The sequence below is a fragment of the Pseudorasbora parva genome, chromosome 2 (assembly GCF_024679245.1).
Source record: "Pseudorasbora parva isolate DD20220531a chromosome 2, ASM2467924v1, whole genome shotgun sequence".
In the NCBI taxonomy this organism is placed as follows: Eukaryota; Metazoa; Chordata; class Actinopteri; order Cypriniformes; family Gobionidae; genus Pseudorasbora; species Pseudorasbora parva.
This window is the reverse complement of record NC_090173.1, coordinates 17565560-17583700: the sequence shown is the minus strand read 5'-3', so window position 1 is coordinate 17583700 and position 18141 is coordinate 17565560. Positions and strand designations below refer to the sequence as shown.

Genomic DNA, 18141 nt, shown 5'->3' with positions numbered 1-18141 from the left:
ATATTATTTGATAGATCTCCTCATACTGAACAACTTTGTCTCAAGAACCACTGCTGAGTCCTGGGTTTTTCACTCAAAACCAGTGCAGTACAATTTTCTGGACTCTCTAGATCAATAATGATAAAAAAAAGTTGAACTTTGCCCTTTGGGTGGCAATAAAGGTGCCATTGACACATAGGGCGTGGCAAAATATAAGCTTATAAACCCTAAATGAAAACTCAGAATATCACGGAAATGGGTGAGCAAATGTGGCATCACATTCTAAACAAGCATGCAAACTTATTTGGAGATCGGTCCATATGTGGCACTATAACTGTAGCTTGTCTGGATGGGCTGTGAATGGTCTTTTCCTTCTATAATTTAAGTGGTGACATACTTTCTAAAGACAACATAATATATTTTTATACATATGTGCTTAAAGGCCATAAATCACTTGAACTATGATAATTGCTGCTCGCAGCTATATTTTAATTTTAATTTTAAAATAATTTAATTTTAATTTAATTTTTTTTTAGTTAAATATTATGGAGTCCCCAATGGGACATGGTGGTAGAGAAAATATATTTCAATAGTTTTGTTCTCTCGCAAAACTTTTATGTGAGAATGCAAAGGTTTTGCATGCGAGCGCAAAGTTTCTTGGGGGAATGCAAAAGCATTGACTTCTATTTTTCCTCCCATCCCTTTAAAGGGTTACTTCAGCGATTTAGCCATTTTTTAAGGATATTTTTTTGTTTTAATGTTTGAAGGAATAAATCCAGGTTTATTATTATATAATTTATTAGGCTATACTATATACATTTACCCGCGGGATTTTGCGGGCGGGAGCGGGACGGAACTTGTAGAAAAATATATACATTAATAATGACCCAGTTTAAATTCAAAGCTTAATGTTAAATCACTGAAGTAACCCTTTAAGGGGCTCCATAAAATGGAACCATTTTTCGGTTCTCTAGTCATGTCATTTGTAACCCGTATGCCACTTTTAATATTAAGTTAGGTACTCATATGCTCCCATAGTGGCTACAGTGTGTATCTATTTTCTGAGCTTCATTCTCTTTGCTCAAATAGGCAGAGATAAAGGCAGAGGAGGAGGCAGCCGTTGAGCCGAAAAAGGAAGAGCCCGCTGCAGTCGCCCCTGTAATTGAGGAAGTTGGGGTCGTAGAGGAACAGCCTGCAGTCGATCCTGAGGTCACCCCTGCTCTGGTCCAGGTAAGATGTGGGATATGATGGATTAGTTTCATGATGCTGTACCATCCAAGATTTATCAGATTTAGGGATAGTTTGCCCTAAAATGAGGATTAAATAAACATGTACTAACCCAAGTGTTGTTCTAATGTCGTATGCCCTTTCTTATATTGACCACAATTTTTACGGACCGCCATTTTTAAAAAGCCATATACACCCACACACAGATTATAGGCTATATATTTACTCTACGAACATAGAAATCCGTGATAGATAGACCTCTCAATTTTTACGCTTAAGATAAAATCCAATGCAACTTTGAGGGGACGAAGTGAAACATGATTATGCATTTCTGCTAAGCTAGAGACATTGGCCATCAACAGCTAACGCTAATACTTTTTCATATTCTGTCTACTTTCTTTGTATAAGAGTTACAGTGAGGAAAATAAGTATTTGAACACCCTTCTATTTTGCAAGTCATCGTAGTTGCATGTCCACTGTGAGAGACATAATCAAAAAAAAAAAATCCAGAAATCACAATATATGATTTTTTAACTATTTATTTGTATGATACAGCTGCAAATACGTATTTGAACACCTGAGAAAATCAATGTTAATATTTGGTACATTAGCCTTTGTTTGCAATTACAGAGGTCAAACATTTTCTGTAGTTTTTCCCCAGGTTTGCACACACTGCAGGAGGGATTTTGGCCCACTCCTCCACACAGATCTTCTCTAGATCAGTCAGGTTTCTGGCCTGTCGCTGAGAAACACAGAGTTTGAGATCCCTCCAAAGATTCTCAATTGGGTTTAGGTCTGGAGACTGGCTAGTTTTCTAAATGGGAGAACTTGCAAAATAGCAGCGTTTTCGAATACTTATTTTCCTCACTGTATATCTAATAACTCATTAGACAGGACTGTTAAACAGATCGTAAACTAGATGAAGACGGAGAATGTGAACGCTGTGTGCTCAGACGCAGGCGTTCTCTGCGCCGTCAAAACAACTGTCCGCCACAGTGTCAAAATAAAAGTCACAACAAGAAGTGCGGCTTGCGTCACTTCAGAGTTCCTACTGGTGGTGTGAATGCAACCAGGAAAATTATCCCAGGGAAACATAAAGTCCCCATTTACACTGCATGGTTCAAGTGACCCAAATCCGATTTATTTATTTTTTTTCCCCGCTCGTGTGGCACAGATCGGATTTGACGTGAACGTGTAAGCAGGAAAAAAACGCATGGATTCCGATATCCTCAAATTGGATTCAGGCCTCGCTCATGTGGTAATAAATCCGATATGAATTGGATAAGTGCATTTGCGTCTGCCATGTAACCGGTCGAATTGGATATTCCCCAGTAAATGCAAGTCAATCGTCATTGAAAAATTGACGGAGGCGAATGACATCAACTCAGGTGGACACGAACTGTGATCAAAGGCTTTCTTCGCCTTACAAGAGCAATGTTTTGATGACTTTTAATAAAGGTTAGAGGGATACTTCACCTCTTTTTCATATTAAACTATGTTATTGACACATACCTCTCTCGTCTCAGTGTGGGCACTTAATCTCTGACGCGCGGTGATTAAGCATTTAGCTTAGCCCACTAAGCCCAGTTCATTCATTATGGTACCAAACAGAGATCAAGTTAGAAGCGACCAAACACCTCCACGTTTTCCCTATTTAAATACAGTTACACGAATAGGTGAACGATCAAGTATGATGACACAAAATAAAATGTGGAGCTTTTCTAAGCGGGTTAAAAAGGAGAACTATAATGTATGGCAGAATAGCACTTCTGAGAGTACTTCGAGTACTTTGTGAGTAAAAGTCACGCCTGAAAAATCCTCTCACATCTCACCCTCTCATTTCTGTCAAAAGGGGGAGAGGATCTTTAATAAAATAAAATAAAAAGATGTGTGGAAAAGAGCGGAAAGCATAACGTTGAATAATCATTTTGTCTGCGTCCATTGCATATCGCGCCGTTTTACTTCCTTTTCTGGTTAAGAACGTCTGGCCTGTTTCGCCAGTGTACAGTGTAAATGCAAATATCAGATACGTATCGCTTTTAAAAGATGATGTAAGCGGGTCGTCCAAAAAATTGGACATATTTACCAAATCGGAATTGTGCATCAAGACCTGCAGTCTAAATGCGGCCTTGGTTCTCGAGGAACCACTCTGGTGGCCAGTTCCTAGAACTATGTTCCCGAAATTACCCAGGAGCTACGTTCCCAGAACTAGTTGGTGTGAAAGCCCCTTTTATTTATATCTGATATAATTTGGTGGATGAGTACAAACTTTCTTTTTCTTTTTGAAATAATGTACATATAAGACCAGTAACATGTATTAAAGGGGTCATGATATGAGAGAAACAATTTTTGTTTTGTTTTTGGATCTTTTGACACTTGGTCTACACAACAATGGTATTTGGTTATAGCACAAATTACTCTTCAACTGAAAAACAGCATTTGTTTATACCAAGCTCAAGCTGATCTTTTTATTTGGAACTTTATGGGTGTGAACCAAGAAGTACTTTATATATGCACATGTAGCTTAATAAAGGCAGTACTAGCATGCCAGTAATGTGTTTCTGTTGATTGCTGTGAAGTTCCACACATGAGAAACATTAGACGTGCTGTCACACCCACTGATCCAATCCCGTCCATTCAGTTCAGCGGGAGACCCTTTGGGATCCATTACATAGTCATGTAACACTACTTTTTCTGCCTCCACTACAGTCTGGCTAATTAACCATGAGAGTGAAACCATTACAGGGAGAGCCAAGCCAGATTTCGACTAACTGCATTTAATCTGGTTCGCATTGCAGCTCGTTCTGGCCAAGAACCATCTGCCAAAAACGACAAGGGGGGCGTTTGTTTACAAGCAAACAATTACTGTTCATTTGGGTTTATCTGAAATGGAGATGCCAAATAAGCACACTATCGGTTTTTGGGATTTATCTCCGCATTTGTTGCAATGTCCCGTTCACACAGCATCTTCAATACCGTCTGTATGAATGCTCAACACAAGTCAAGCGTGTATTCTCTGACCAGAAGTAATAGAAATATTAAAGATGGTGACGGCCATAAAACTGACAATATATCAGAGTTGTATTAAAAATTTTGGCAGGCCAAATTTTGAAGCCCAAAAAAAGCACCAAAGTGAAGTGGGTTTGTGTAAGAAAAATATCCATAGTAGTGGGTGTGTTCTAACAGACCAATCAGAGCGCTTGCGGTCCGCGTAGAATCGACGCGTTGTCACATTTTTGGAGAGTTGGAGGTCAGGCTACGCCACAGGCTACTCGTACAACACACAGCTTACGATGCAGAGGTATAAATCAGCCTTTAATGCGTAAACATTATAGGAAGCACGCTAGCCAGACAGGATTAAACTTTGTCGGCTGGAGACCCAAGTTTGAAGAAGACAAACAGACCAAGCACAATGTTCTCTCATCATTCCTGATTTCTAACACACTCACAGCGTTTGGCTGGTCTTGAGACTGTCAGAGCAGAAACGAAAGCTGCTACTCTGTGTTTTTCCATCGTCTCCGGGCTCGTTCATATGAAAATTGTGTGCGCTTATTTCGTCCATTAGATGGAAAGATCTGAAAAAAACCATCGATTTACCAACCCATAGACCTTCCACTCAAAGAAATCAGGATAGAAGTGGTCTAAAGTTGACAAAAGAGACGGATTAAAATACCAGGTGTAAACGGGAATGTCTCCCTCGTCTACTTGTGATCCGATCGACCGATGCGCATTTTAATACCAGCTGTAAACAGGGCCATAGTTAGTAGAATATGTAAAGTAAACCATCAAAATAGTGTTACCAGTAACCGTGTGTGAACGTAACCATAAAGAAATAATTACAGAACTGACCATCGTATTCATGATTGTACAGAAAACAAGAAATTAGTATCGTGGATTCTTCAACGGTTTTCACTGCATTTGGTGCGTTGATCAGCAGATGTCTTCCATGCAGAAGCTTGGATAATATATAGCTCATTTACTGAGGCTATAAAGCATATTTACATAACCTGGTTCCTCCTGCTGAGTTTTATTTTCAACTCTGATCAAACACCAGGCTGTAATTTTTCAAAGGACCCCCAAGAGCTTGACTGAGACCCAGTTTGGATACTCTCACTGCACACACTGTGCTGTAATCTGTATTTGAAAGGGATGAGCACCTTTGACTTGAGATTAACTAATCTTTAACATGTATTATGCATGTTTATTATTGGGATTGAGGCCTTGATTAGCTGGATCAGGTGTGTTTGGTTGGAGGTGAAACTAAAGTCTTGACGCTGATCTCCTGGGACAAGATTGAGACTTAGGTGTTGATTGGTTTCTAGAGAATAAATGAACTATTGCTGTGTTTGTAACCCCTGGGGCAGTTCTCTGATAGACGTGTGACTTTAGAAGAGCGCTGGAAGATGGATGAACTCCAGCAGGACTTTACATTTCTATAAATAAGTACTTTTTCTCAAAAGGGTGCTATGTTTTATATTGTATACATCATCCATTTCAGATAAACTCATGCTTATGTGACATGTAAAAACGGTTTAGTTTCTCGACATGTTTCTCATCAAACTGTTTCTCTTGCTTTACTTGGACGTTTGCCACGACATTTGCCGTGGAAATAAAATGGGCTGAGCGTGTCGTTTCACGTTGACTTTACACTCAGTAACCCCTGTGGTCCCCCATGACCTTTGGCTCTGTGACCTTTAGACGTGCTGATGTGGCACAGTTCCTTCTTTGGCGCTTTGCGACCCCCCTCTCTCCCTGAAGACATGAGTTAGCATCTGGAAAGAAGGGCTCGAATTTCACCATTCTTTGCACTGATACTTTTGGATCGACTTCAGGTTTAGTGAGTGAGGAATTGGTTCCTAGTGTCAATTGTATAGGGATTTGCATAGATTAATCATAAGCATGCGAATGATGAGTGTGTTTCTGTTATATTTGCATAAACGTAATCAAGATTTAAGAATCTAGACCAGTTAAAGGAATTAAAAAGTAATAATTTATCCAAAATTGCTTTCAATACAACCAAGGGTATACAAAGTGACGCATATGACCTAAATCACAAAGATTAATTTCATCGTCTATAGGTTTATCTTTCTGCCCAGTTCCTGTTCTGGCCCTTTCTCCCACAATCCCAGCTCCCAGCTCCTCAAGTTTCCTTTGTTCGGGGTGTTTTACCTTCCTTACATGGCAATGTGTATTCAGAGGTAAAAACCTCAAAGAGGAAAGCTGCACCAATCTGCTCTGAGGTGCCGCCAACAAGAATTCAACAGTGGATGATGTCAGCGAACAATTGTCCTCCAACTCTGAGCTTGTTGCTGTTATTTCGGCGGGATTTCTGGACGCATAACATGTCTAAAGTGTGAGAGTGGCTGAACGGCAGGGCTTATTTAAACTTGAAGACGTCAGTGTTGAATGTGCAGACCACGAGCGCTGAAGAACATTCCTCAACACTTTGTTTCTGTCTCCAGGCCAGTCGGTGTCCGAACAGCAGTCTGCTGTGGAATCTGTGCGTCTGGCTGCTGATTGGTCGGCTTTTCTCTGACTTTGCTGGTTTGGAATTTCAGCCTGTTCCCGTTAACTTCCTTTTTCAGTTTGATCAGTTTAGCCGATATCAGTGCAGTCTCCTAAGACTGTCCTAAGGTTTTATGTGCTCTGTGGTCTCTTTGGGCCATGATATTTATTATGCTATTTACAGGTTCCTGATTTTGTTTTGGAGTCTTCTACAATAGGTTTACATGCATCGAAGTTCAAAAGCAATTTATCACCTTTTTTCTCACAGTGTCTGAAATGGGTTGACAAAGGATTCAGTCTCTCTAGTCCCCTCCTTTCCAAGAGCCTTAATTGTCTGATTGGTCAGATGACACACAATTTCTTGTGATTTGATGATCTCTGCTCTGATTGGTCAGATGGCCCAGTCTGTTCGGGTTGGTCTACTCTGCTCTGATTGGTCAGATGGCCCAGTCTGTTGTGATTGGTCTACTCTGCTCTGATTGGTCAGATGACCCAGTCTGTTGTGATTGGTCTACTCTGCTCTGATTGGTCAGATGACCCAGTCTGTTGGGATTGGTCTACTCTGCTCTGATTGGTCAGGTGGCCCAGTCTGTTGGGATTGGTCTACTCTGCTCTGATTGGTCAGGTGGCCCAGTCTGTTGGGATTGGTCTACTCTGCTCTGATTGGTCAGGTGGCCCAGTCTGTTGGGATTGGTCTACTCTGCTCTGATTGGTCAGATGACCCAGTCTGTTGGGATTGGTCTACTCTGCTCTGATTGGTCAGATGACCCAGTCTGTTGGGATTGGTCTACTCTGCTCTGATTGGTCAGATGACCCAGTCTGTTGGGATTGGTCTACTCTGCTCTGATTGGTCAGGTGGCCCAGTCTGTTGGGATTGGTCTACTCTGCTCTGATTGGTCAGATGGTCCAGTCTGTTGGGATTGACCTGCTCTGATTGGTCAGATTGCCCAGTCTGTTGGGATTGGTCTACTCTGCTCTGATTGGTCAAATGGTCCAGTCTGTTGTGATTGGTCTACTCTGCTCTGATAGGTCAAATGACCCAGTCTGTTGGGATTGGTCTACTCTGCTCTGATTGGTCAGATGGTCCAGTCTGTTGGGATTGACCTGCTCTGATTGGTCAGGTGGCCCAGTCTGTTGGGATTGGTCTACTCTGCTCTGATTGGTCAGTTGGCTCAGTCTGTTGTGATTGGTCTACTCTGCTCTGATTGGTGCACACAGAAGGCTTCTCGAATTTGAGTATTCCATGTTCAAGACATTGCTGTCTGAAATGAGGAAAGTTAAGACCAACTGATCAACACGATTGACTTAAAATAGGAAGTAAGTTCTGCTTTTCTTATATTTTGTATATCTTTATTTCGGAATCTCTTTTTGAAAGACGAATACAGACCACTGCCACCGGCTGGTATGGAGAGTTGTTTCTTCTCATGCAGGCACAGAACTGTAGTCTTAGTCACTGGCTGTAGTTTTGCAGTGTGTTCAAACACACGTCTTTGAGTCACAAGTGGTGATGTCCCTAATCTAAACAATGGTGCAATGCAGTACAGTATGCTAGTAGGCAGACACTGACTGTACATGACGACTATTGGCCTTATGAGACAATGGCCTTTTTTATAAGAATTCAAGGGTTTTGTGGAGAATTTATTTTGTGCAAATGCTTTCCATAAATGAATGAAACAAATGAGAGCTTATTCGAGATGCTTTGGCCCACTGCCTTAAACAAGATTCAAAAGTTATAAAATCATTACTTACTTTCTAGAAATAAGGATGTGAATAATATTTAAATAAGATCTTTACATTAATAACTGACATTTAAAGGGGAAAAAGTGTTTATTTGAAGAATATCTTGACAATCTTGCCCATCACTGTCGCTCTCAATTTATATATATATATATATAATATATATAATGTGTGTGTATGTATGTATGTATGTATGTATGTATGTATGTATGTATGTTACTCCAGGGACAAGTAAAAAAAGCATGGGCTTCACATATATTCTCAGCCAGACCTCTCCCATATGGTTGTGGCAGTATGTAGATTTTCCCGAGGATCTGAGATGACAGTTAAGCCTAAAATGACATCCTATGCCATCTGACATCCTCACAGGTTGTTCACGCCTCCTAAGAGCATCAGGTCTAATGGACTGTTGGCAGTCATCACCGTGAGGGAGAATCCGTCTCAAGCTGCCCTAATTCCCTCACTGCCTTTCATGTGTTGGAACAGACTGGGACAGAGTGCTGTGGGACATTAGTTTACTTTATTTTGGTGTTGGATGAAAAGGAAGAAACATTGTGAGATATTCATAGCATATTGTAAAATAGACAGTTCTGGCTCCTAAACATATCAACTGAAATTTCTGTTATCTCTAGTGTCAGAATTCGTTATGCTCTTAAATACAACAACAGATAATATCCCACCATATCTATAAAAAACAAAACAAGAAAAAGTTTTCAATTGTATATTTTAGTGTATATCCATAGACTTTCTGATTGTTTCCTGAAACTTGCTTACTGTAGTAATCAACAGCATGTCTTTAATGCTGACGCTAGAGCTTAGCTTGAACCTGGAATGTTCCTTTTAATGTGCCAAGTTCCTACGTTGCTTGTCAACAATAAACAATCTACCGTTGATCTAATGAACTATATCACTTGGCAGATTTATTATTACCTTCTTATGGCTAATTGCTTTAGTATCCCATCATTTAAAAACGGCACTAAAATGTGTTTTTAAAGGTGCAATTCACACTCTTTATCACATTCTCATAAACAATGTGGGATTTTTTTCAACCAATGTTTGGGTCAAGTATGGACAACAGTTAATAAAATGCAGTAAAAAAACAAAAAAGTCTATTGAAATTAGAGCTACCTGAGTTCAAGTTCAAGAGTTTTTTTGTCACATACACAGTTATACAGAATACAACCGGCAGTGAAATGTAAACAGGTCCGCTCCATGGACAGCAAATAACGTGACAGCGTTCAGGAGTCTGATGGCCTGTGGGAAGAAACTCCTCCTGAGTCTCTCAGGTTTGGCCATCAGGCTATGGAAGCGCTTACCAGAAGGCAGCCGGGTGAAGTGGGGGTTGGCCGGGTGATTAATGTCCTTGATGATTTTTGTAGCTCTACCTCTGCATCGTTTGATGTAGATGTCCTGCAGAGACGGGAGAGCTGACCCTGAGATGCGCTCGGACAAGCGCACCACTCTTTGCAGGGCTTTGCAGTCGTGACTGGTGCTGTTACCATACCACGCTGTGATGCACTGAGTCAGTAAACTTTCTATGAAAAGAGTCAAAGAAGTCAAAGAGTTGACTTCTCTTTTGCTAAATAAACATGGATTCCTGGTCCAGTTAACAGAGAAAGACACTGTTCATTTACATATACTAGCCACATTTTAACAATACAAAACGGGTTGAGAATCAGTGAACTCACGCTGAGTATTGTTAACAAAGTTTAATGAATGGCCTTTTCGATTTGATTCTGCTGTGTTCGGTGCATTTGACTAATTTCTCTGCTCTGGAATCTGGTAGCAGACTAAAAGATCTCTATTTCAGCAGTTTGTCAGTGGGATTTGAGGGTTTACCCTCACACATGAGAAATAATTTTGTGCGAGATGGAATGCACCATCTGCTGGTGGGTCAGTGGATGCCCAAAATTCTTGAAGCGATAAAGTTTGGTTTCAAGGAGGGAATAGGGTTGCTATTCTGGTAGCAGCTGTCTTGTCATGTTTAGTCATGCATTATTTTCATTTGGTCCACAATGAAATTCACAAAAACAATCCCTCAGACTTAAATCTGAAGGAGGGACCAGTCATATCTACAACACTCAATATACCTCAACAATGCATAGCAACACCCTGGCAACCTCTCAAAACACACTAGCAACAGCATGGTGTTGCTAATCTTAACTTAGAATACCTTAGCAATGCATAGCAACACCCTGGCAATCACTCAAAACACACTAGCAACAGCATGGTGTTGCTAGAATATCTCAACTTAGAATACCTTAGCAATACATAGCAACACCCTGGCAACCACTCAGAACACCCTAGCAACTTTGCAGCAGTACTAATGATCACTTAAAATTCCTTAATGCATAGCAACACCCTGGCAACCACTCAGAACAATCTAGCAACTGTGCAACAGCGCTATCTACAACTCAAAATACCTCAACAATGCATAGCAACACCCTGGTAACCACTCAGAACACCCTAGCAACTTTGCAGAAGTACTAATGATCACTTTAAATTCCTTAATGCATAGCAACACCCTGGCAACCTCTCAGAACACCCTAGCAACTGTGCAGCAGCACTATCTACAACTCAAAATACCTCAACAATGCATAGCGACACCCTGGCAACCACTCAAAACACACTAGCAACTGTACATCAGCACTATTGTTCACTCAAAATACCTTAACAATGCGTAGCAACACCATAACAATGCATAGCAACAGCCTGGCAACCACTCAGAACACCCTAGCAACAGCATGGTGTTGCTAGAATATCTTAACTTGAAATACCTTAGCAATGCATAGCAACACTCTGGCAACCACTCAAAACACCCTAGCAACTGTGCAGCAGCACTATCAACCACTTAAAATACCGTAATGCATATCAACACCCTGAAACATTCACTCAGAACACTAGCAATTACTCGGGTATACACCACTCAAAATACCTTAACAGTGCATAGCAATGCCTTGGCAACCAGTCAGAATACCCTAGCAACTGCAGAGCAAAACTAATGACCACTCTGGTTATTTTTGCAATTGCATAGTATCACCCTGGCAACCACTCAGAACAACATAGCAACTGCATGGTGTTGCTAGAATGCCTTAACAATGCATAGCAACACCCTGGCAGCCAAGTAGGACAACCTAGCAGTCGCGCAGCAGCACTATCAACCTCTCAAAATACATTAGCAATGTCATAGCAATGCCTTGGCAACCAGCCAGAATACCCTAGCAACTGCATATCATCACTAATGACCATTCAGAATATCTTTGCAATTGCATTGCAATGCCCTTGCAACCTCTTAGAACACCCTAGCAACATTATTGTAACCCAAGAGCAGTGCATCATTCAGAATGCCTCAGCAAATGTACAGCAAGGCCTAGGCAACTACCAAAAAAACTAAGCATTTTGAAGAGCAAAAAGTTTATTTTTTAGAAAATCTCAATGTGGTTTTCTGTTAGCATTACTTTCATTCTTATTGTCATTCTCTTTCATCAGCTTGTTGTTGACATTCTGAATCACCTAATCTAATAATGGCACAAATCTACAGTTAATCCTAAATCGAACCTCTCTGGATAACCTTAATCCCTACAGACTCCAATTCAATCCAGTATTCACTTGGCTCTTGTATGGTGTAAAATGGTGCTAGGGTACGATTGAGGCCATGTTACAGAGCATGGTAGTATTAGTATTGGTTTCAAATCCTTAGTAAGTTTAAATTAACCACAGTAGGTGTGTGCTGGGGCTGAAAAGTAGGACTGAGTAAAGTCTGTGATTTCTACCAAAACTAGCGACACGCCTGTGTTCTGTGACTGTATGCATGTCCACACTTAATCTGCAGTTGTAGCAGCCTTAAATGTCCACTTAAATATTTGTGCTTTGATTATGCTTTCAGAAACACTTTATCAACATATATTATGATTGAAATCCAGTCTGCTGCCTTTTACAGTCTGAAAAGTGAAGAAAATACAAAAATATAAGGGATGGTATGGCTACTAAAAGAACTAATAAACAAATAGTTCCCAAGCTATGACGTTCTTTCTGCCCTCAGATCTTCAATTCCTAAGCACTGTGAATGGTCAAGTAGTCACTTAGTAGTTGGAAAGCTTGTGCAGCTGTTTCTTGCAGGTTTAATGTGTGTGTAAGCAGTTGAGTTCATGGCCTGCCGAAGCAGTGCAGTGGGTTTGGGCAAGGGTTAGTCAGAAGTAGGCGCTTTGTCCCCTTGTCATGGACAGGTGTGTGTTAATGCTGGGGCAACTGCAGATGACAGCTGTCACACAGGCACTCTGTGAAGCTCTGCAGAATGTGCTGTTGGCTACAGAGAGATGAATGTTTGAATTCAGTGGCTTTGTGAAGTTGTGACGTATTCTGTATGTATGGATAGGATTTGGTTACAACATGTATGTTGTTGTGTTTTTTTTTGGGGGGGGGGGGGGGGGATTGGTGGTTTTGGAATTTGTTTGGCTTTCTTTTCAGGTTTTTTTTGGGGGGGGGGTTGTTTTGCTTGCTTTTTTATTTTTATTTGTGTTATTTGGTGTTTTGAATGGTTTTTTTGGGTTTTTTTTTTTACGTTTAGTTATGATTTGGTGGTTGTTTGGCTTTCTTTTTGTATGTTTTGGGGGGGTTGCCTTTTTTGGTGGATTGAGTTTTTTGAATATTTATTTTTTATTTTTTCATTTTGTTGGGGTTTATTTTTGTTTGGGGTTGTTTTTGCTTGCTTTAGCGTTTTTGTTTGGTTTGGGGCTTTAGTTTTGTTTGGATTTTGGTTGGCTTTTTGGTATTTGATTTGTTTTGTTTGTTTGTTTTTTATTTGTCTCACATAATAACAGGTTTTTCTACATTAAAATTATCCAAAGATTTTCTCTGATTTAAAAAAAAAGTGATTTAAAATAAAATAATGAATGAGCATACCTTATGCATTATCAGATGTGTTTGACAGAGATGCATATTAATTAGATCAAATTACTGATATTACATCGCTCTACCTCTGATTTCTTTAGGCAGTAGAATCTGCACCCGTGGGAGAGCCCATCCCAGTGCCAGAGCCAGTGCCTGAGCAGGTACCATCCAAGTCGCCTGAACCAGTGGCTGCACCAGTAGAAGAGCCAGTGCTTGAACCAGTGAAGGAGTCTGTCCCAGCACCAGAACCAGTGAAGAAGTCTGTCCCAGCACCAGAACCAGTGAAGAAGTCTGTCCCAGCACCAGAACCAGTGAAGAAGTCTGTCCCAGCACCAGAACCAGTGAAGAAGTCTGTCCCAGAACCAGCACCAGAACCAGTGAAGAAGTCTGTCCCAGAACCAGTGAAGAAGTCTGCCCCTGCACCAGAACCAGTGCCTGAACCAGTGAAGGAGTCTGTGCCTGAACCAGTCCCAGAGGTGCCCATCCCTGAACCGGCATCTGAGCCTACCCCTGAACCAGTATCAGTGCCCACCCCAGAAATACCGCCTGCACCAAGATCAGAAGCTGTTTCTGTGCCAACCCCTGAACCAGCGCCTGCACCCGTCCCAGAGCCAGCATCCACACCCGCCCCTGAGATCTCACCAGTGGCCGAATCCCTTCCAGAGTTCCTAGAGAATAATGGTATGGATGCATAAGTGCTCTTAGGACGTGCTCACATGTGTAGTTTATTCCAGACTAGTATACAAAACAAACAGCTTCTAAGATGTATAATTTGCATTGGAACTTACTGAACATTCAAAACGGTGCAATGTGTTGGGCTATGATGGTGATTTTATAATTTAAGAGCTTATAAAATGTGTAAAGGGGTCAGAACAGGGGCAGGAATCCCTCCGTCACACATGCAATCAAAGGAGACCCCTGTATCGGGAAGTCTAAAAAACAGGAATGCTTGACAATTCTGTCCTTTTTAGTTACATTTTGTGACATCACATACTTTTATTTATAAAAAAAAATTAAAGATATATTTGGTCCGCGTTGTTCATATTTCAGTCAAACCTTTTCAAAGGTCTTGCTCCGCTTGTTTGAGGCGCACCAGGGTTCGTGGCGGAAGTACCGCTTTTTTGATGTTCGCATCGCAGTAACTGGGAACCATTTTAGTTTTAGGAACTCCTTTTGAGTAACTAGTTTAGCTCCTACTTCTCCTAAAAGTTAGGGTCTAACCCAGCACAATAGGATCTACCAATGACGTAAGTGTATTTCTTCCATGACCCAGTCAAAATAAAAGTCTTCTGCGGTGTCAAAATTAAAGTCCCACACAACAACCAGAGCGGCAGGTCGTTAGTGGCGGCTAGAATCACTTCAGAGTTCCAACTGCTTTTGCGAATGTAACCAGGAAAATGGTCCTAGTTGGAAATTTAGCTCTTGGGAGACTGGTGACGCAGCATCTCCTTCCCTACTCGGGGAACAGGGGTAATGCACATAACCTGCTACGTTTTTTTTAAATAGGTTTTATTTTGTTTAGGGTGTAGTTTTGTTTTGGGGTTTGTCTTGCTTTCTTTTGAGTTTTCTTTTTGTGTAGGGTTTTGGTTTTGCTTGTTTGGGGTTTTTGTTTTGATTCCTTTTGTTTTGGGGTTTGTTTGTTTTAAGGTTTGTGTTGCATTTTATGTTTTTGTTATGAATGCTATTATTTTGGGGGTTGTTTTGCTGCTTTTGGAGTTTTGTTTTGGGGGTTTGTTCTTTGTGGTAAAAAAAATGTAGGATTTGTTTTTTTATTTTTTTCATTCCTTTTTGTTTTAGGGTTTATTGTTTTTTTTGTTTTATGCGTTTTGTCAAATTATGGGCAGGGCCGTAGACAGGGTTTTATAATCACATGATTTTATAATCTGAGCTAGGAGGTTTAAAATAATTAATTTCTCAGATATACATATGTGCATTTTAAGATGCTTGAAGGCCAAAAAAATTGATAACAAACTTTAAAATCATGTTGTTGGGCAGTAGATTATTTAATACCTGCTGTCTCCTCATCTCCATCACTCTTTCTTCGAGCATTCAGCAGAGCGTTGAATGATAGTCTTTTAATTTTCGTCTGCATTAGTAAAGAAAGTATGGGCTCAACTGATAATTGTTTTATGAATAATTTTCTTAGAAGTGAATTTACTGAAGTCTACCAGGAAAGCTACTTAGCTAAGTTTATTAAGTTAATTTTTGTAACATGTAAACCTTGATAAATAATCTTATGCCTAATACAATGAAAGTGGCTTTGTTAATGATCCCCCCCCCCACACACACACACACACACACAATTACATTACATAAATCATGTTATGTAAATTTGGCCTATTTTCAATTAGACAAAAGTTTATTAGTTTGTTTTATCTTTTTTTTCTCCCTTTGTGACCATTAACTGAAGCGCCGCTCTGATTCGCGCTCAGCGGCTTCTGTGAACATAAGTCCCGCCTACTTTGATTTGCTTGGTCATCTCAAACATGTTGACATTTTCGAGCTGTGACCGACCACCGAGCTCAGATGAGAAGATCTTGGTGCTTGGACATTATTCAAATTGAAAGTAGCATTTATTAACATTAGTTAATGCTCTGTGAACTAACATTAACAATTAGATTTTTACTAACTCACAGATAAAGTTTTAAAAATACTTTTTAAAAATGCATTAACTAACATTAATAAATGAGACCTTATTGTAAAGTTTTACCAAAAATCTGATTACAAATGAGATGCATTAGAGAACTAGCCTAGAAATCTAGACGCACCCTAGCGGCAGCAAATTTAATCTGCCCGCAAGTGTCGTCTAGCAACTCTCAATACCCTTCTGAGCTGTATTCCTCACAATCTGGACGGGCCAATCACATCGTGTATAGAGTCGGCGGGCGGGGCCATAATGACAACGGCCGAGTTGCGTGCGCGTGCTTCTAGTAAACACAGAAACTGGCGAACGCCGGCGGTCTTTCGAATCAGCTTTGACCGTGACTCCGGAAGACTTGGAGTTAAGCTTTTCTCTGAGAAAAGAACAAAGAACGGCACTGAAGTCATTCTTAAAAAGGGAAGATGTGTTCGGAGTTTAGCCGACCGGATACGGCGAATGTTTAATCAGTCAGCGAGCTCTGCTTCACCTTCGTTGCTCTGGTTGGTGTAGCGCTATCCTATCGCGTGCAGAGGGAGTTTGAAAGACAACTGTTTATCCCGCTCCTCGGATTGAGCCCTGTCTATGGTGAGTTTCCAGACCAAACATCTTGATGTGGGTCTGGCTTGTCAGGCTATTAGAGAACATTTTATAAGATAAAATGTAATTTCTATTTTGACAAGGAGCCATTTCCTCTAAAAAAAAAAAGTATATTCTGGAGGGGAAAGTGTTTATATTTATCCTTTTTCTTTCTGCAGTCTTTCGTTTTCTTCTGGTCATGTCTGCCCATGGCTCTGTGAGCAGCGGGTCTCATTATACTCCATGAGAGCGAGTGTTTTCAGAGCACGGCTGTGAGTGCTGGCAGAGATAAACACTCATAGGGCGACCCACTCAAACACACTGCCGCTTTGTGCTCTGAGGCTGTAAACTGACGCCAATGTGTAACTGGGTCCCGCTCACACACTTCCTTTGTTCTCCCAGCGGTACATTGGCCTCTAGGTTGCGGATTCTGCTGCGTTACATCCAGACATCAGTGGGTGTGCTCAGATATAACCCTGGTTTGCAAAGGAGCAGTGTTTCTACTGTTATTATAACCGCAACCAAAGCAGTTTCAGCAGCTGGTACTGCAGGTATGAGGTGCGTGTGAGAAACAGGCTTCAGCCGTCAACAGCCTTTATCCTTGAATTAAAATAAGACTTCCTAGCTGCCAGCGCCAATGACTTGACAGGCCTGCAAGTGGATTAGGCTGGTAGATTGATAATCTGGGTTAGGAACCGGGCACAGTCACATAAGAGTTTCTACGCTTCCCGTTTTGTCGCTTGATCTGTCAGGGCAATAAGATGCTTTTAATACCTGCCTTTTAAGATATTAAGGGGGGCAAAGCTTTTTTTTTTTTTTTTCAAAACTGTCTTTACTGTGTAAAGTTGCTGTTTGAGTATGAAAGTCTGCAAAGTCACTCCAGAGGGAGTTCTTCTTTATATCTTTGACCCCGTCTCTGAACTCCCTGAAACGGCTTTATTGTCAGGGCTCAAGACTAACATGTGACTGCATCTACAGACGGTGGCACCAGCTCCTGATCTGGTAGCACTGGGGGATTTTTAATCATAAAGTTAACTTAATCATGAAATGACTATTGTTTTGCATTAATAAGTGCAACTACTAATAATATCACTTGTTTGTTTGTTTATTTATAGGGACATAAAAAAATTCTACTATTATTAAAGGCTAAGTTCATCCAAAAAATGAAAATTACCCCATGATTTATGGTGCGTTCACACTTGTCATGTTTGGTTCGATTAAAACAAACCCCGCTGCGATTGCTCGGTTAGTGCGGTTCATTTGAACAAATGTGAACGCTGCCATCAGAACCCCGGTGCGCACCAAACAAGCGGACCGGGATCGCTAAAAAGATGGGTATCGGTCCGCTTCCAAACGAACTCTGGTGCGGTTCTATTGATAAATGAACGCAACACGGAACAAAGACATGTAAACGGACCAAAAAACAGACCACTGAGCCACTGGGGCGGCAGTGGCTCAGTGGTTCATGTAGGTTGTCTACAAACCAGAAGGTTGGTGGTTCGATCCCCGGTTCCACCTGACCAAGTGTCGAAGTGTCCATGAGCAAGACACCTAACCCCAGCTGCTCCCGACGAGCTGGATGGCGC

At 40.9% G+C, this 18141-nt stretch overlaps 1 protein-coding gene across 4 annotated transcripts in view; it reads left to right on the top strand.

The window, feature by feature from the left end:
• si:ch73-366l1.5 (FILIA-N KH-like domain-containing protein) overlaps positions 1–18141 on the top strand; it is a 42979-nt gene that overhangs the window by 2921 nt on the left and 21917 nt on the right. For all 4 annotated transcript variants that reach the window (XM_067457605.1, XM_067457619.1, XM_067457613.1 and 1 more), the window contains exons 2-3: positions 1069–1209; positions 13440–14019. In XM_067457605.1, coding sequence (XP_067313706.1) covers positions 1069–1209; positions 13440–14019 — 721 coding nt within the window. The remainder of the gene's footprint in view (positions 1–1068; positions 1210–13439; positions 14020–18141) is intronic.